Source organism: Fragaria vesca, linkage group LG5 (assembly GCF_000184155.1).
Source record: "Fragaria vesca subsp. vesca linkage group LG5, FraVesHawaii_1.0, whole genome shotgun sequence".
Classification (NCBI taxonomy): Eukaryota; Viridiplantae; Streptophyta; class Magnoliopsida; order Rosales; family Rosaceae; genus Fragaria; species Fragaria vesca.
The window spans coordinates 27,962,720-27,978,377 of NC_020495.1; the positions used below are offsets into that span (position 1 = coordinate 27,962,720).

Sequence of the window (15,658 nt, forward strand, 5' to 3'; positions counted from 1 at the left end):
GTCTGATAGCTAGCGAGTCAGATCGGTTACGTTAGCAAGTTAGTCATAACACACATACCTAGTCAGTATTTAGACCGAGGTCCACGAGAGTATCCCAACAAAGTGCACGAACCCGGCCGGAGGCCCTCAAACGTGTTAACTACAAACTTATTATGGGTGTTGAGACTCGAACTCTCAACACGAGAGTTTCATACTAAGCAGTTCGGCCAACTTTACCACACCATGTGGTTAAACTATTAAATAATTGCATATTATGAGGTCACTTATTTAAAAGTTTTTCATCGTGCCCTCATACCGCGGTATTGTGGTTGAATTTATGTGAATTGTTGTAAGAGTTTTTTGTGACATAAATATGACCATATATAGAAATAATAAATTTAAATGTAGAGTATGATGGAATGTAAAGTTAATTGTTGTCCAAAAATAGAGTAAAAACTCATATTGCCTCGGAGTCCCTATTCAATCCCTGATCGTTAATTAGTTCCGAAGAGGTGAAAATGCGATACCTAATCAGAGAAGCCTCATTTATTATCCTAGCTAGTATATATTGGAGCATCTATATTCATAAGGTGGTAGCCAACCAATCATGTCTGCCAAACTTTTCTCCCTAGAAGCTCTTTCCTCTTCCTTCAAAGTCCTTAGCAAGCCAAAGAGCACATCCTCTTTGCAATACAAGTTTAGCAAATCCCATGCAACCCACTTCAAGTTTCAGAAATACAACTCATCCCTTGCGTATCAATTAGGAGGGCTAATGTCAAATACTGTACTGTTTTTCCAGTTTGAGGGTACATTGTTGAAATCATCTTCACTTTTCCCTTACTTCATGCTTGTGGCCTTTGAAGCTAGTGGCTTCCTTAGAGCTCTTACTTTGTTTCTTTTGTACCCTTTTGTTTGTTTGGTTGGTGGAGAGCTAGGTCTCAACATAATGGTGTTCATTTGTTTCTTTGGTATTAGAAAGGAAAAAATGAGGATTGGGAATTCTGTGTTGCCCAAGTTTTTCTTGGAAGATGTTGGGATTGAAGGGTTTGATGTGGTGATGAAGTGTGGGAAAAAAGTGGCAGTGAGTGACTTGCCTAGAGTCATGGTTGAAGGTTTTCTGAAGGACTATGTTGGGGTGGATGCTGTTGTTGCAAGAGAGCTCAGAGTGGTTGGTGGATACTGTGTGGGTTTGATGGAGGAAATGAACACAAAAGGTTTGGAGTCGAGTCAAATTCTTGGAGATGGAAAACCAAGTAATAGTCAAACAATTGGTATTTGTTGCCACAACAAGTTTCTCCATCAGCAACTCCTTTCTCAAAATTGCAAGGTAGGTGAATCTCATCTCTGTCTCTCTTTCCCTCTCTCTATAAATAGACAGATTCATTTGAAACTGTTTTTTGGAACCTTAGTTAACAATGTCAATTTGTTGCAGAATGTTTTCTTGGTGAGTGAAGCTGAGAAGAGAAACTGGAAAAGCCTTCCAAGGGAGAAATACCCAAAACCATTGATTTTCCATGATGGAAGATTAGCTTTCAGACCAACCCCAATAGCCACCTTGGCCATGTTCATGTGGTTACCCGTAGGATTTTGCATCTACTTCATCAGATTCATAGTTGGCATGTTTCTGCCTCACTGTCTTTGCAATCCAATCTTGGCCTTCACTGGTACAATCACCACAGTTTCAGTACAACCCAGTTCCTCAAACACATCAGCTAATGGTGAAGATCAAGTGAAACCAAGAGGCAGACTCTATGTTTGCAACCACAGAACCTTGCTTGATCCACTCTATGTGCAAGTAGCTACTGATAAATCTCTCACTGCAGTCACATACAGTTTGAGTAAAATCAATGAGATCATTGCTCCCATGAAGACTATCAGATTAACAAGGGACAGAGAAAAAGATAGGAATCAAATGGACAAGTTGTTGAGCCAAGGAGACCTTGTGGTTTGTCCAGAAGGCACCACATGCAGAGAGCCATTTTTGTTGAGGTTCAGTCCTCTGTTTGCTGAGCTGACAGATGACATTGTTCCTGTGGCCATAGATGTCCAAGCTGACATGTTTTATGGCACAACTGCTAGTGGTTTTAAATTCTTGGATCCAATTTTTCACTTCATGAACCCAAATCCTGTTTATACAATCAGGATTCTTGAAAAGTTACAACCATCAGACACATGCATGTTTGGTGGAAAGTCAAGGTTTGAAGTTGCCAATCTGGTGCAAAATGAGATAGGCAAAGCTCTGGGATTCAAGTGCACAAGTCTCACAAGGAAAGACAAGTATATGATCTTGGCAGGCAATGATGGAATCATGAAGGAATCAAGGTGATCAGTGACCGGAGAACTATGACAAGCAGGTGGAATGCATTTGTATGGTGTGGGAAAAGAAGTCGTTTAATATTGTTAGCATCAAGTGTACTGTATTTCGATTTGGATTGAATTGTTTAGTGATAGCTACAGACCCATAACTCATGTAAACATGTCAGCGAGTTTTCAAAATGTTCGTGTATAATTTATTTCAAGAATATAAGAGTGTAAAAAAAAAACTAGAATTTTGAATGTTAAATCTTTGTCGACATGTATGTGTTTAACCGAAATTAGTGTAGCGACATTGAACGCTACATTTTAAGATTCGATGTGCTATAAAACGAGTCAAATGCACAACATACTTGCTGTATAACTGTATAAGTACTGTGATGTGAATAATATCAATATTAATGACATTGTAATTAAGATGATATGTATGACACTTAACGCTACATTATAAGACCCAATGTGCACACATCAATTAACAAAACAAACAGGATACGCATGTTAGTGTGTCAACCTCAGTGAGTAATGAAGTAATGATGTTCCCATTTGAAGCAAGCAAAACCCCAAATGAGCAAAGGAAGTGGCTTCCATCAAAAAATTTCATAGAGGAAAGAGGCTTCTGGACATCCGACCATTCCGACCCATCAACTTCAATAATGTCAATGATTTCCATCATAAATTGTGTGCCAAACAAGTGGCACGTCCATCACTTCGTATTAGAAGAGACCTCTGGCTTCTATTTCACAACCTATATGGCTAAATATGCAACACAAACATTTCTTTGGTTAACTCACAGAATTAGATAAACATGACAAATGTGCTGCTAGCCAATACCGGACCTTAACAACTCCTATAATCAACTTCATCACTTCAGTTTTCGACATATCAATCGCAGTGCTAACTTTGTAACCGATGTCATTCCTAATGTTGGTCATGACCCTACTGCTAGATTGTCGAATCATTCTCTTCCTTTGTCCGCCTATGTTGATTTTGGAAATTTGGTGTAGGTTGGACAGTGATTTTAGTTTCTTGTATGAAAAAACAAACAAACCAACAGACCTTAATAACTCATACAATCAAATGAATCAATTTCCTCCATGTATTCGCTTTCCTGCAAGTCACAAAAAGAAGCAACAAACCCTTTTCGAGTTGGGAGTGAAAGCACCAACTCTATATATATCATACTTGTAGAATCATTCAACAAAATGGAGCTCCCATCATTTTCTTTGTAGTCATGAGTCCTATAGCTGCCTGCCCAGTGCCTATATATGCTTCAACTTCCTTGTGAGACTTGTCCACTTGAATCCTAAAGCTCTTCCTACCTCACTTTACCCGTGAATGCAACTTCTTTGGTTGGTTATACTACATTTTCTGAACCCTAGACACCGATTTCGACAAACCTTAATGATTCTTTCACAAACTGAGGAAAGGTGACTCGACTAAAATTATTCAAATACGTACCTATGGTGTTGTGTTCTTGAGGCTGGTTCTAAAGCTTTGATTTTGGTTGCCTGAGTCCCTGTTATTTGGTTCAAATCTTGCTTTTGATGTAATGATACTAGGCTTGACTACTTAAAAAGGTACAACTGATGAAATTTAAGCAACATGACCCTGCTAATCTATTTCTCAAGCAAATGACTGTCCTGTATGTCTATCAGACTACACATGTACATATCAATAACGAAAGTAGCTCATCACTTCACTCATGCTAATTTTCGTAAAACTAGGGAAGCTATATAAAGCTGTATGTGGTGTATGAAAGAAAGCTATGTAACTAATGTTAACAGTTCAAACCCCAGTCATAAGGCTGATATATCACCTTCAGCTGAGAGGTCGCAAGCAACTCCAGTAAAGCTTCTGAAATAGCTGGTTCCAAGTAGTTTGATGAGTGCTTCAGCACCTCCATTTCATTCTTACCGAAATCTATGCTAAACCTGAGCATCAAGAAGTACCATTACATGAGATGAGTAATTATAAAACATTTACAGAATGTCACTCAAATAAAAGTAATATTTTGGATTGGACTCCTGCTAGAGAAACTAACTGATCATTAGACCCCCATTTAAACCATGCATGTATATTCATCTTCTTATATCAGAAAAGTACACACAGTAAGTGCTCAGGAACTTACCATTTAAGAATCTTAGTAGCTGATGCAACCTTGGTATCAAAATCAATAATAAGACCTCCATTTCTTAAGAAACCACGAGCAGCTTCCATTAATTCTTTGTCAATGTCCCCTGGAGAATAACATTGGAGGACAGGGCCAGATCGAGTACCAAAAACCAGCGCAAAATGAATAAGAGGCTCTGGGTAAGGAAGAGCCATCTGATACAGATGGAGGAAAGAAATGAGCAAGAGGAATTGACAACATTAAGTGACAAGACTTGTCTAGTAGTAAAGTAAAATCTTGAATTCAACAAACTAAGGTGTAGTTCAAACTCTCATTCTCAAAATAAATAAAACCCCCAAAAATAGGCCAAGACACAGAAGTATTGTTCTTCCATGTAGATTACATACAAGTAACTAATGCAAAACTTGTCAGGTAACAACTTCCAAGAAAAACAGCCCCAGTGCAACAAGTATAAATTCAAACCAAATACTGAAAAGCATTTGTACGATATTACCATGGCACGCTTATCTTTTGGATTAAACGGCTTCATGAGATTATACGGTGGTCGCTGATTTCCCCGTAAAATACCATTTTGGATATCTGAAAGTGAATATGCAGACCCACCAATAACATATTTGAAGTCTCCAAACAACTTCCTTCGTTCTATTGCTCCATCTGGATGACCCCATACCAGTATTGCATGGATGGCCATCATATTGTAAAGATTTATAAAGAAAGCAAGTTTATCCTCCCTCCGCATATCCTGCATTTCAACTCTGTGGAGCTCCTCTACTGTTCTCAGATACCTAAAAAAATATTACCATTAACACAACCTTATATAGGGAAAAAAAAAAAAAACAGAGGTTACATAATCTACAGTTCTCTACACATTTAATTGGTGAAAAATAAAATGGAGAAAAAGAAAAGAAAAGAAGAACCTTGCGAATTCCTCACTTCCATGGATACTTCTGTAATCAATATGTTTTCCATCTTCTGACACATAGGCTTCCAAGATGGCACACATTACAAATCTCAACCTTGATTCAATTTGTATGATGGGCTTTGGCTTCACATCAATTATACCCTTTGGGATGTTCTGACATTGAGATACAACTGGATCATCATCCAGGAACCGATACAAGTGGCTTCCATCCTCAAATAAATTTTCCCTAGAGCAAAGAAAAAGCATCATTGAACAAATATACACTGTTAATAGTGGAAACCATTTATTTTCTGCAGATTGGTTTCACACAAAAAGGAAATACTAAATACATTTGCCTGTGTTTCAGACATTTGATTTTTATAAAGAAAAAACGGATGGGTCCAAACACTAACAGTAGCTTTTTAAAAGAAAAAAGAAATCATGGAGCTCAGAGCTTATTTCCCAAACTTTCCTATTGTAAATCAACCAGGTAGAAGTGTTAAATTATTTTTAATACTTTCTAGCACAACAAGATAAAACTAATTTCATGTAAAAGCTTTCTAACAATGATATGAAGTGGAAAGAGAGACAGTTAAAGGAATATCTCAAGGGACTCACTCAAGAACATGTTGAAAGAAGAGTTTGCTTGCAAGCTTCCTACCAAATTCGATAGCCTGTCTCACAACACAAACCAAGAACAAGAGTGAGACTTGATAAGACTATGACTTAACAATACATGTATATACTATGAGTAGATTGCAAAGTAAAGGGGGTGAAATCGGCATCCCCATCACCAAAGGACGGGGTGAGATTGACACCCCTTTTTACAAACCATACCCCCATGCACATTTCATTGGTCATTGACTGCATGATAAGGCTCAAACAGACTACATTTGCTTGTATTTGCACAACAGATATAATAGTATAACACTGCTTGCAATATCTATCCTAAGAACTCTTAAGAAAGAGGATAAAATCTAATTCAAACTCGTCACCATCGTTGTCATAAGATTAAGAGTAGTTATGTATGGTAGCTCTGAGCAAAAATTGCAACTTACCATAAGGTATAGTTGCATGCAGAATGTTGTAACTTGTAAGACATCATCCATCTCATTCATATCACTTCTTAATGTTACTATGAGACTTCAGACATATGGTCTTAAATTTAACTGAATGTACCATAGTTTACTAAGCAACTTAGGAGGTTAACTTTGAGATATCAATATTCATGAATCAGACAGTCTGACAGTGATTCCTAGACACCTAATGGCTAAACCGTGCTGTAATCTATCCCAAAAAACGTGTTCTGCTTACTAATCACTAAGAGCCACTCAGATATGAATGAGAACTATTCTGCTACAGATAACAATCATCACATTTTTCCAGTATTATTGTATTAGAAAACTTTTACTTATCTAGTTGAATAGCGTATCAAGGAATTTGAGTTGACAGTTCAACACAGAATAAAAACACGATGTTCTAAAACCATTTACTACTTGCCTCATACTGAACTCAATTCAAATGATCTTTTCCCCCCAGAATAAAATAAATTAAAAAATTAAATAAATTGGCATGAATCCTCATAAAACACACTGAGTCTTCAATATAAACTCTCCTCCGATACTCAAACAAATTGACCAAACGAATATCATACTTGGTTATACTTGTACTTGATACCTAGAAAATGTAATGAGTAAGAAAACATCATATGTAGAAACTGATTTTGAAATTGTGGTAAATCCAAGATACTCAACTCTGGTGCATATGAAAAAGAAAACAAAAGTATGTTTTACAATCACCAAGTTGAAGAAAATCATGCTAGTTAATTCCTTAGAAAAAGAAAAAGAATCAGGCCAATTTGACCACTAAAATATAAAAGATAAAAAATCCCACTAACCTCTTCCCTTTCTAGATACTGATCCTCTGACAAGAAATCCACTGCTTCTGAACCTGAAAAACTCTTTGTGAACCTGCGCATTTTGTAAAACCGGTCCTTCACAACAACAAATTCTTTCATTTTCCGGACAATAAGAGCCAGTTCATCAATAGCTCCACTATTGGAAACATCATCTTCACCTGAAAGAGGTGGCAAAGGAGCTTCAAATGATGGTGCTTCACTAACCAGATAATCAATCTTCTCATCAAGCTTGCCAGAGTCTTCCAGGCCCTTTAGTTCACTCAAACCTCCAATAAGGACTTCATTGAAGAACACCTTTGGAACAGTAGAAGACCCAGAAAATTTCTCTAACTCCTGCTTTCTACTAGGGTACACATCAATATTGATCTCCGTATATCTGAGCTTCTTCCAATACAAAAATAACCTGGCATCTTTGCAGTCCTGGCACCCTAACCTTGTGTACAATATTATTCTCCCTTTCATGGCTATAGGATGTTCTGGTTCATCATTTGCATCCTCAGCTTTATTCCTTCCATCAACATCTGGGTACATTTTAATAAAGCTAAGGGGATTCCATGCAGGTCTTTCCAATGTTTTCTGAGAGGCATCTCCAACTTCACTGTCCTTAATGGAATCTGAAAAATTCTTATCTGCATCATCAGCAACATCCGGTCCACCTTTGTTTCTGTTTCCAGAAAAGCGACAGAGGAAACTGGTGACTGCAACTACACTCTTAACCTTAATAAAGTTCTTAAGTGCTACTGCCTTTTCAACTACTCCAGGGGTTTCCATATCAGGATCCAGAGAATGGATGGACATGCTTGTGTAAGCTTCCATCCCTGAAACTTCTGTTCCATCAACCGGCTCAAGCTCCTTCTCCACGCCAAAAACTTTTTCTGTCTCCTCTTGAGCTTTAGATTGCAAATATTTACCATCATTGTCTAGATTTTCTTCTTTAGCATTTGACTCCACCTTATCATCAGGGTTCTTTTGTCCCTTCTTCGAGTCCAACTCTCTTTCTTCACTCTTATACTTGGAGCCCCTGCTGTCATTGCTCTTCTCACCCAGGTCTCTGTGATTTTGATCATTTTGTAACTTGTCTGCCAGATCATAGTCTAGATTTTCTTCTTTAGCATTTGACTCCAACTTATCATCAGGGTTCTTTTGTCCCTTTTTCGAGTCCAACTCTATTTCTTCACTCTTATACTTGGAGCCGCTGCTGTCATTGCTCTTCTCACCCATGTCTCTGTGACTTTGATCATTTTCTAACCTGTCTCCTTGATCACTGTCTAGATTTTCTTCGTTAGCATTTGACTCCACCTTATCAGCAGTATTCTTTTGTCCCTTTTCCGAGTCCAACTCTCTTTCTTGAGTCTTATACTTGGAATCCCTGCTGTTATAGTTCTGCCCACCCATATCAATGTGACCTTGATGAGTGCCTAACTTGTCTCCCTGATCTTTGCAGTTCAAATTCCCACTCATGTCCATCTTGTCAGCCAATTTATCTTCTCCATGATTATAGTCTAACGTGGGACCACCACTGCAGATACTCAGAGATTTCGTATCCTTTGATGGTACTCCCTGCTCTTCTTTCTGAATAGCAAGTGAATCTCTGTCCACCTTTTCAGCAGACAGTGAACTTGTGATATTTTCCTCAGTTGAACCCTCCTTCTCTATGAGGCCAGCGAGGTTATATTTCAACGACTAGGCTCATCAAACACTGCTGCCTCTGCTTTAAATGTTGAATAACTTTATGAAAAATCCTGCATATTTTTAAAAGTTAACAATGTCATGCTCGAAGGAATTCAAGTGTCGGAATTCTAATGATAACAGATATTGTCAACTGCTAATTCATAGAAACTATCTGCAACACCATAGCATAAAAAGAATATCTACAACAAGTCTAGCAACACTGTCATTTGGTAATACAATTAAAGCTTAGACAGTCGTGAGCAAATTGTCAAAATGTCAGTAAAGAAAAACTTTCCGCACAGGTCCTGGTTTCCAAGCTTCAACCACCAATCCATCCGCAATACCACTAAATTCTTCGTCCAACTCTTATCAGTTACAGCATAGTAACATCTAACTAAAGTTCTAACCTTCACATCAAAACCTGGTTATGTATATATTACCCCTTGTCTATGCCACGTAAACCTCACTGGTGTAAACAAGAACACACCTCACAAACAAGCTCGTTTTAAAACCAAATAGAGCTACCAAACTCAAAGAATGAAAGAACGCCTACCTATTCAGGTTAGATTTATTTTCTCATTCGTCAAAAATAGTGTTCTTCACAAATTATGTTGCTTAAACCTCACCTAACTCTCACCGGTGCAACCAAACAACAACTCCATTTCAACAAGTTACAGTCTTATAACCAGTCATTTCAACATTCTTATCCCAAAAACTTCCCCAACATTCAGCTCAACCGAAATCACGAAACGAAGGTCTAAACAATACTACAATATTAATGAAACAAAGGTCTAAACAATGCTCTTTCAACCTTCAACATTTCCAATAAACTAGCAACAAGGCAAAGGTTGAAATTTTCAACATTTTGACCAAACCACAGTAAAAGCATAACTGAATATATCAAAGAAAATCAATCGCAAACCCAATATTAACCGTTTGATTACAGGAATCAAGTGAAAAATTCACAGATGCTAACAGAGAGCAAACCTGACGGATCTGAAACGGCGGCGTTTTGGTCCGGAGAGAAGAAGCCGCCGCGCGAGAGAGAGAGAGAGAGAGAGAGAGAGAGAGAGAGAGAGAGAGAGAGAGAGAGAGAGAAGGAGAGAGAGAAGGAGTGACGGAGGAAGATCGGAAAGGGAATTTTAGGGCGTGAGATGTGTGAAATGGAAATTGGGAAATTTAGGGCAAAAGAAAAGATTGAAATGAAAACGACATGGATTTTCAGAGGGAAGAGAGGGGCGCATGAAGCGGGAAGTCCGTGGTTTTGGGTTTTTGCCTTTTGTAGTGTCAATGGTTTTTTTTTTTCTTTTTTGACCAACTCTCATTTATATTTCAATAATAAATACACAAGGAATTTGGAGAAGATGTAATGCCATATAGCCTCCAATCGAAAAATCTTTCTTCTTTTAACAAGATTTGCATTTGAAGTAAGAAAACTCTTCCTTTTCTACAAGATTTTTCAAAGTGTAAAATTGGTGATGTTGTTGTGACATCTCTAGCTAATTGTGATTAAAAATAGATAACGACCTCCTTACACACAAAACTAGACTGGCCTTTTTCTAGAAGAAAATAGATAATGATGGTGGTTGTTTTCTGAAGAAGAAATGAAAACGGAAACAGAAATGGAGGTGTCACGGACTCACGGTTTTCAGGTCGAACGGGATCAAGGGAATGAGACTAATAGGTTGGCTTTCTATTTCGTTCTTTAGAAATAGATATTTCCCTCAGTGATGAAGTTATATTGCCTGAATATGCACAGAGTGGAAAGTTCTACGGTACATCTTCCTGCCTCTTATAAAGTACACTGTTTCACATTAGCTACACTAACAGTATTCACTAGTAGCACAGCCTATAGAGTCTACCATGCTAATTGTTCTCATCCAGTGTTGTGTGTTTCCCAACTCAGTAACTCAGTAAAGCTGAAGGCTCCAACTCATCCTAAATATAACGAAAGAGCAGGCGCTATCAGAGAGGAGTTCGTGGCAATCCAATCTTGACGACTGGGTTTCTCCCATTACTTCATTGTAACATTTCTTTCCTCGTTCAGTTGATAGGTATGCTGCTTATAGTGGATAAATATGTAATCAAGGCAGTTTAATCTGAATTTTGTAATCAGGAAAAAGATAACCTGGACCGCAGGCTACACTCAAATGAAGGATCCATATCCCACTCAAGATCTCCACATGCAGTGAGCACCGTAGCAACAATGTAATCATCCAGCTCAAAACCCTCTGCTTGCATTCGATACATGAGCTTCAAGGCCTCTTGACAGTGACCATTCCTTGCATAACCCACTATCATAGCCTTCCACGAGACCAGATTCCGTTCCGGCATGCTGTCAAAAACTTGAGAGGCCTCCGTTACATAGCCACATTTTGCGTACATGTAAATCAAAGCGCTCCCCACATACACATTGGACATGGCCGGACTTTTATTTGCAGAGGAGTGAACCAATTGACCATGCAGAACAGTTTCCAAGTTAGCGCATGCTTTCAGAGCAGATGAATAAGTAAATGCATTGGGTTCCACCCCGTCCTCCATCATTTCTTTCAATAACTCAATAGCTTCAGACTCATGTCCAAGATGTGCACAACCCGAAATGATGGCAGTCCACGAGACAACATCCCTAAGAGGCATTTGCTGGAGGACCTTTGTGGCAGTAGAGTACTCACCGCACTTGCAGTAGAACCAGACTAGAGTACTTCCTAGATATAAGTTTGTTTCAACTGAGTTCTTGATTATATGTGCGTGAACTTCCCTACCTATCGGTGAACACCTAATCAATCCACAAGCTCTGAGGATGCTTACAATAGTCAAGTTGTTGACATGTATATTGCGCCTCTTCATCAGCCGAAAGAGGCATATGGCTTCCTCGCTGAGACCCTTCCTCGCATACCCTGCTATAATAGATGTCCATGTAACTGTGTTTCTGTTCCTCATTCCATCAAACACGTATCTCGAGTCTTCAATCTCCCCGCACTTTGCATACATATCCACAAGAGCAGTGGCTACAAAAATATCACTCTTGTAAATCTTCTTGACTATGGCACCATGTAACTGTCTCCCAAACCTTAACTCCTTCTCTTCACCACAAGCCTTGAGCACACCGCACACAGTAAACTCATTCGGAGAAAACCCGTCACTCAACATCTGTGCGAACAGCGAGAAAGCCTCCATCCCACGCCCTTGTTGAGAACAAGCAGTTATCATAGTTGTCCAACAAATGACATCCAATTTGGGCATCTGATCAAACGCGCGGAAAGCACTTGAAAACTCTCCACATTGCGCATACAACTTAACAATAGTGCTGTCAACAATCATGTTACTCCACCCACCTTTCACAACCCCGGCATGGACTTGCCTCCCCAGCTCATAATCCAACCTTTTACAACACAAATTCAAGACGCACACAAACATATTCCCATTCGGTTGAATCCCCTCGTCAACAGCCTCACTAAACAACCCCAAAGCTTCATCATCCAACCCAAAGTTCAAGTACCCATTAACAATAGCAGTCCAAGAAACCACATTTCTCACGGCCATTTCATCAAACACTTTGCGTGCATTCACTAACTCCCCAAAACCCAGATACGCACACATCAAATTATTATAAACATACGTAACAGGATTACATATACACCTCAATATAAGCGCATGAACTCTTCTCACTTCCTTTAGACTACGACATGACCGAAGCCAAAGCGCAAGTAGATAGGGCCTTAAGCTCTGGGTCAGCGTCTGTGTATTGGAGAATTCGGCTTCTGGGTTTTCCGGGGTGCTCAAATCTTGAACAGTGTATGCAGAAGATGGGGTTTCAGAGTAAGAAGAACGGAAATTAGTGTGGGGTTTGGGGTTTATGGTTCTTGAATTTGAATGCTTTATTGGTTTTGGTGGTTGAAAAGAGAAGAGAGAAGGTGTTTGATGGAGATTGAGGCTAATATGTGGTGGCGGAAAAGTTGGCGAAAGCATTGCCTACTATTTAGGGGGTTTGAAAATGGCGCGAAACGAAGGGTGAAGGAAATCTGAGCTTGAGATAGGTGAACTCCGGCGAGCATTAACTTCAGCTCATTACCAAAATGGGTCAAGTCAGAGAGTAGCACCTTCCAAAAATATCGTGTCTGAAAACGGAAGTTTGTATTTGAATGCTTATGAAAATATCTACATCGCCTCGTACAAGGTTCCACATTTTACAAAAATGAAACACATTCAAATACTACCATACAGAAAGTATGAGATCTTCAATATACGACGCATGGTATTGGTATGTATGCATTTTTGACGACATAACTCTACCTCAAGGTGCTTGTTGAATCCATCTCCTTTTCTCACCAACTATGGTAACTTCTTAAGGCATGTCTGACAACCCTACCTAAAACTCATACTCAAACTCATTTTTTAACTCACGTAAATCTATTACTATTCAAACTCATATTTCATCTCCAACCATTATATAAAAACTCATACTTATACCCAAATTTAAGTCATTTTATTTAATTATTTACTGTTGGAAGCCAATAAATATAACACATAGTGGGAGGACCCACTTGCTCATCCTATCAACTAAATGTAGAGCGCGTCAGCTACAATCATCCAATTTTTTTCATTTTTTTAGTGCATGTATAATGCACTTCCTCACTTTGCGCGTCTATGTCCTAGCCTTCTCCTTTCTTCACATGTCTCTCTCTTCTCATGGGCCCCGTGCCAATGAAATGGGTTTCCTTCCACGGAGTCGACCCAAAATAGGTCACTTGGTTAGTAGGAACCCATTTATGGGTTTGAGTTTTAATGGTTAGAGAAGAAATATTTTGGGTATTAAGTTTGGGTATGGGTTTTGTGACCCTTGTTGGAGATGCCCATACACATAATCATTTTCCTCAATATCCAAAAGATGAGGAGAATTAGCCGCCATAAAAATCTCTAAAATATGAGTGTTTTAGACTTTCAATAACTAAACAAAATATATACCAGTGGTAGTTAGGCTGGTTTCGTCATTAGAGATTCTGCTGGAAAGCCTCTTATTGTTGGTGCACGTCAGCTTCCTCATTTTGGCGTCCCAATTGCGGAGTGTAATGCCTTAAAAGAAGGCCTCTTGGTTGCTAAACAGTTCAATTACAAGTATGTCATTGTTGAAGGAGACTCTCTCTTGGTTATAAACTACATCAACAAGGTTTGGGAGCCTTTCTAGCATCTCAAGTCACTTATTAAAGATATCTCCCTCATTGCTGATGGCTTGGATAACATAGTTTTCTCTCACACATTTCGGGAAGCCAATTTCTTGGCAGACGCTTTAGCTGGGATTGGTCATAATCTTAGTTCTCCAAAGATTTGGCTTGGGGTTATTCATCCTCAACTTTCGCATGATTTTCAATTTGATTGTTGTAACTTTGGTTGCCTTAAAGGAAACTCGTTGTAACTCTATTTTTCGTATTAAAAAAAAAGTGGTAGTTGGGCTGTTAAAATAGACATTACCTATACAAGTTAACATCTTCTTCCCTACACAAAGAGAAAGTGGTTCAAATAGTGTTTCAAATAGTGTATGACCTTTTAGAGAGGCTAACTTTTGATATCTCATATTTCAAAAACTTTAAAACGGTATCCCACGTCCTTACCCCGGTGGAAGAATGATATATGGAATCGTTAACTTCGTTAAGGAGATTGACGACATGTATATGTTTATCATGAAATGATCGCCCTTCATTCCTATTTTTATCCATAATTCTACTTAACAGAGCTAATGGTTTCATATATCATTTTTCGGTCGGGTAAGAATATAGGATATCATTTTGAGTTTTGAAAGTTGAGATACTAAAAGTTAGCTTCCTATATAAATGTAACTTCTTCTTTTGTACATAAATTATAAAAAAAAACTTCAATACACGAAGCATGGAATGCATACATTTTTGGCGTAATAATTCAACCTTGAGGACGTGAGTTGCCGAATCCATCTCATTTCAAACAAAAATGATAACTTCTTTCACATCATCAATTTCTTTAGTATCCATAACTACCTGGTGTAACTTTTTTTTTTAAAGCAGGTCAAAAGTTGGGCCTCTTCATCCTAGACCTGAGTTTGCGAAAGAAAATACCCTTTAATTCGTGCCACATCACTCTTTTTGAAAATTGGCTCCAAACTACTTCTTATTCCTCTCTCTCTCTCTCTGACGCTGAAACTTTCTTTCTGCGTTCTGCAACCTTAAACTTTATGGGTTTTCCATTCATCATTCTTAAAGATTACCCTTCCTCGAAGATTACCCTCTTCCAAACCCATTATCAACCTTACCCTACCCTTGTTTTCTTTTCTGGGTTTCTTGAGGCCATCCATCAAGAACCAATCTTTTGGCGTTTTTGCATTGTAAGTTTTTACAAGATGAGTGATTTCTTGCCTTCTTCTTCATAGGCTCCAGATGATGTCCGCCTTCAGATTGTTGCTCTACTCCCTTCAGCGTTTTTAGATGATGTCAACAGTCGAATTCTTAATCGAATTCCTATGCCTACGCTGGTTGAGCTACAACTAGTTTCAATTTGGTCACTTCACGATAGGGAAAGGAGGGAAAGGCATGAGGACATGCTCCTTATTTCTAATCAGAAGCATCGTGTCTCTGTCATCTACTGAGATCGACTGCTAAAAATGAACCACAAAGGTAATGTCAGGCCACGCCTCATAAGATAGATGCAAGAGAACAGACAAGACAGACATCATCCGCTTGATTTCTTGCTACTGCATAATCAATCTAAGCCCCTCTTT

At 38.6% G+C, this 15,658-nt stretch overlaps 3 protein-coding genes across 3 annotated transcripts; 1 reads left to right on the top strand and 2 right to left on the bottom strand.

Moving 5' to 3' along the window:
• The first annotated feature begins 580 nt into the window (after window positions 1-580).
• On the top strand, window positions 581-2,550 carry LOC101291832 (probable glycerol-3-phosphate acyltransferase 3-like). The gene is made up of 2 exons (XM_004300614.1): window positions 581-1,306; window positions 1,412-2,550. The coding sequence occupies exons 1-2, from the start codon at window positions 587-589 to the stop codon at window positions 2,303-2,305; spliced, it is 1,614 nt and encodes a 537-aa protein (XP_004300662.1). The 5' UTR covers window positions 581-586; the 3' UTR covers window positions 2,306-2,550.
• Window positions 2,551-3,836: 1,286 nt separating this feature from the next.
• LOC101305673 lies at window positions 3,837-8,709 on the bottom strand. Its single transcript, XM_004301894.1, has 6 exons — window positions 7,222-8,709; window positions 5,943-5,998; window positions 5,341-5,571; window positions 4,917-5,208; window positions 4,421-4,617; window positions 3,837-4,223 (listed from the first exon to the last, which is right to left on the bottom strand). The coding sequence occupies exons 1-6, from the start codon at window positions 8,707-8,709 to the stop codon at window positions 4,070-4,072; spliced, it is 2,418 nt and encodes an 805-aa protein (XP_004301942.1). The 3' UTR covers window positions 3,837-4,069.
• Window positions 8,710-10,644: 1,935 nt separating this feature from the next.
• Window positions 10,645-13,957, bottom strand: LOC101305955 (pentatricopeptide repeat-containing protein At4g18520-like). Its single transcript, XM_004301895.1, has 2 exons — window positions 13,879-13,957; window positions 10,645-12,698 (listed from the first exon to the last, which is right to left on the bottom strand). Exons 1-2 carry the CDS (start codon window positions 13,955-13,957, stop codon window positions 11,026-11,028), a joined length of 1,752 nt encoding a protein of 583 aa, XP_004301943.1. The 3' UTR covers window positions 10,645-11,025.
• Window positions 13,958-15,658: the final 1,701 nt, after the last annotated feature.

Bases quoted from the DNA above. Each gene is read 5' to 3' on its own strand.
- LOC101291832 (XM_004300614.1), top strand. From the start codon at position 587: ATGTCTGCCAAACTTTTCTCCCTAGAAGCTCTTTCCTCTTCCTTCAAA. The intron at 1,307-1,411 runs GTAGGTGAATCT...AATTTGTTGCAG, and splicing joins TCCTTTCTCAAAATTGCAAG to AATGTTTTCTTGGTGAGTGA.
- LOC101305955 (XM_004301895.1), bottom strand. From the start codon at position 13,957: ATGAGGAAGCTGACGTGCACCAACAATAAGAGGCTTTCCAGCAGAATC. The intron at 12,699-13,878 runs GTATATATTTTG...ACACTGTTCAAG, and splicing joins AACCAGCCTAACTACCACTG to ATTTGAGCACCCCGGAAAAC.
- LOC101305673 (XM_004301894.1), bottom strand. From the start codon at position 8,709: ATGGACATGAGTGGGAATTTGAACTGCAAAGATCAGGGAGACAAGTTA. The intron at 5,209-5,340 runs GTTCTTCTTTTC...ATATTTTTTTAG, and splicing joins GGAAGTGAGGAATTCGCAAG to GTATCTGAGAACAGTAGAGG. The intron at 4,224-4,420 runs GTAAGTTCCTGA...CTTGATGCTCAG, and splicing joins GCTACTAAGATTCTTAAATG to GTTTAGCATAGATTTCGGTA.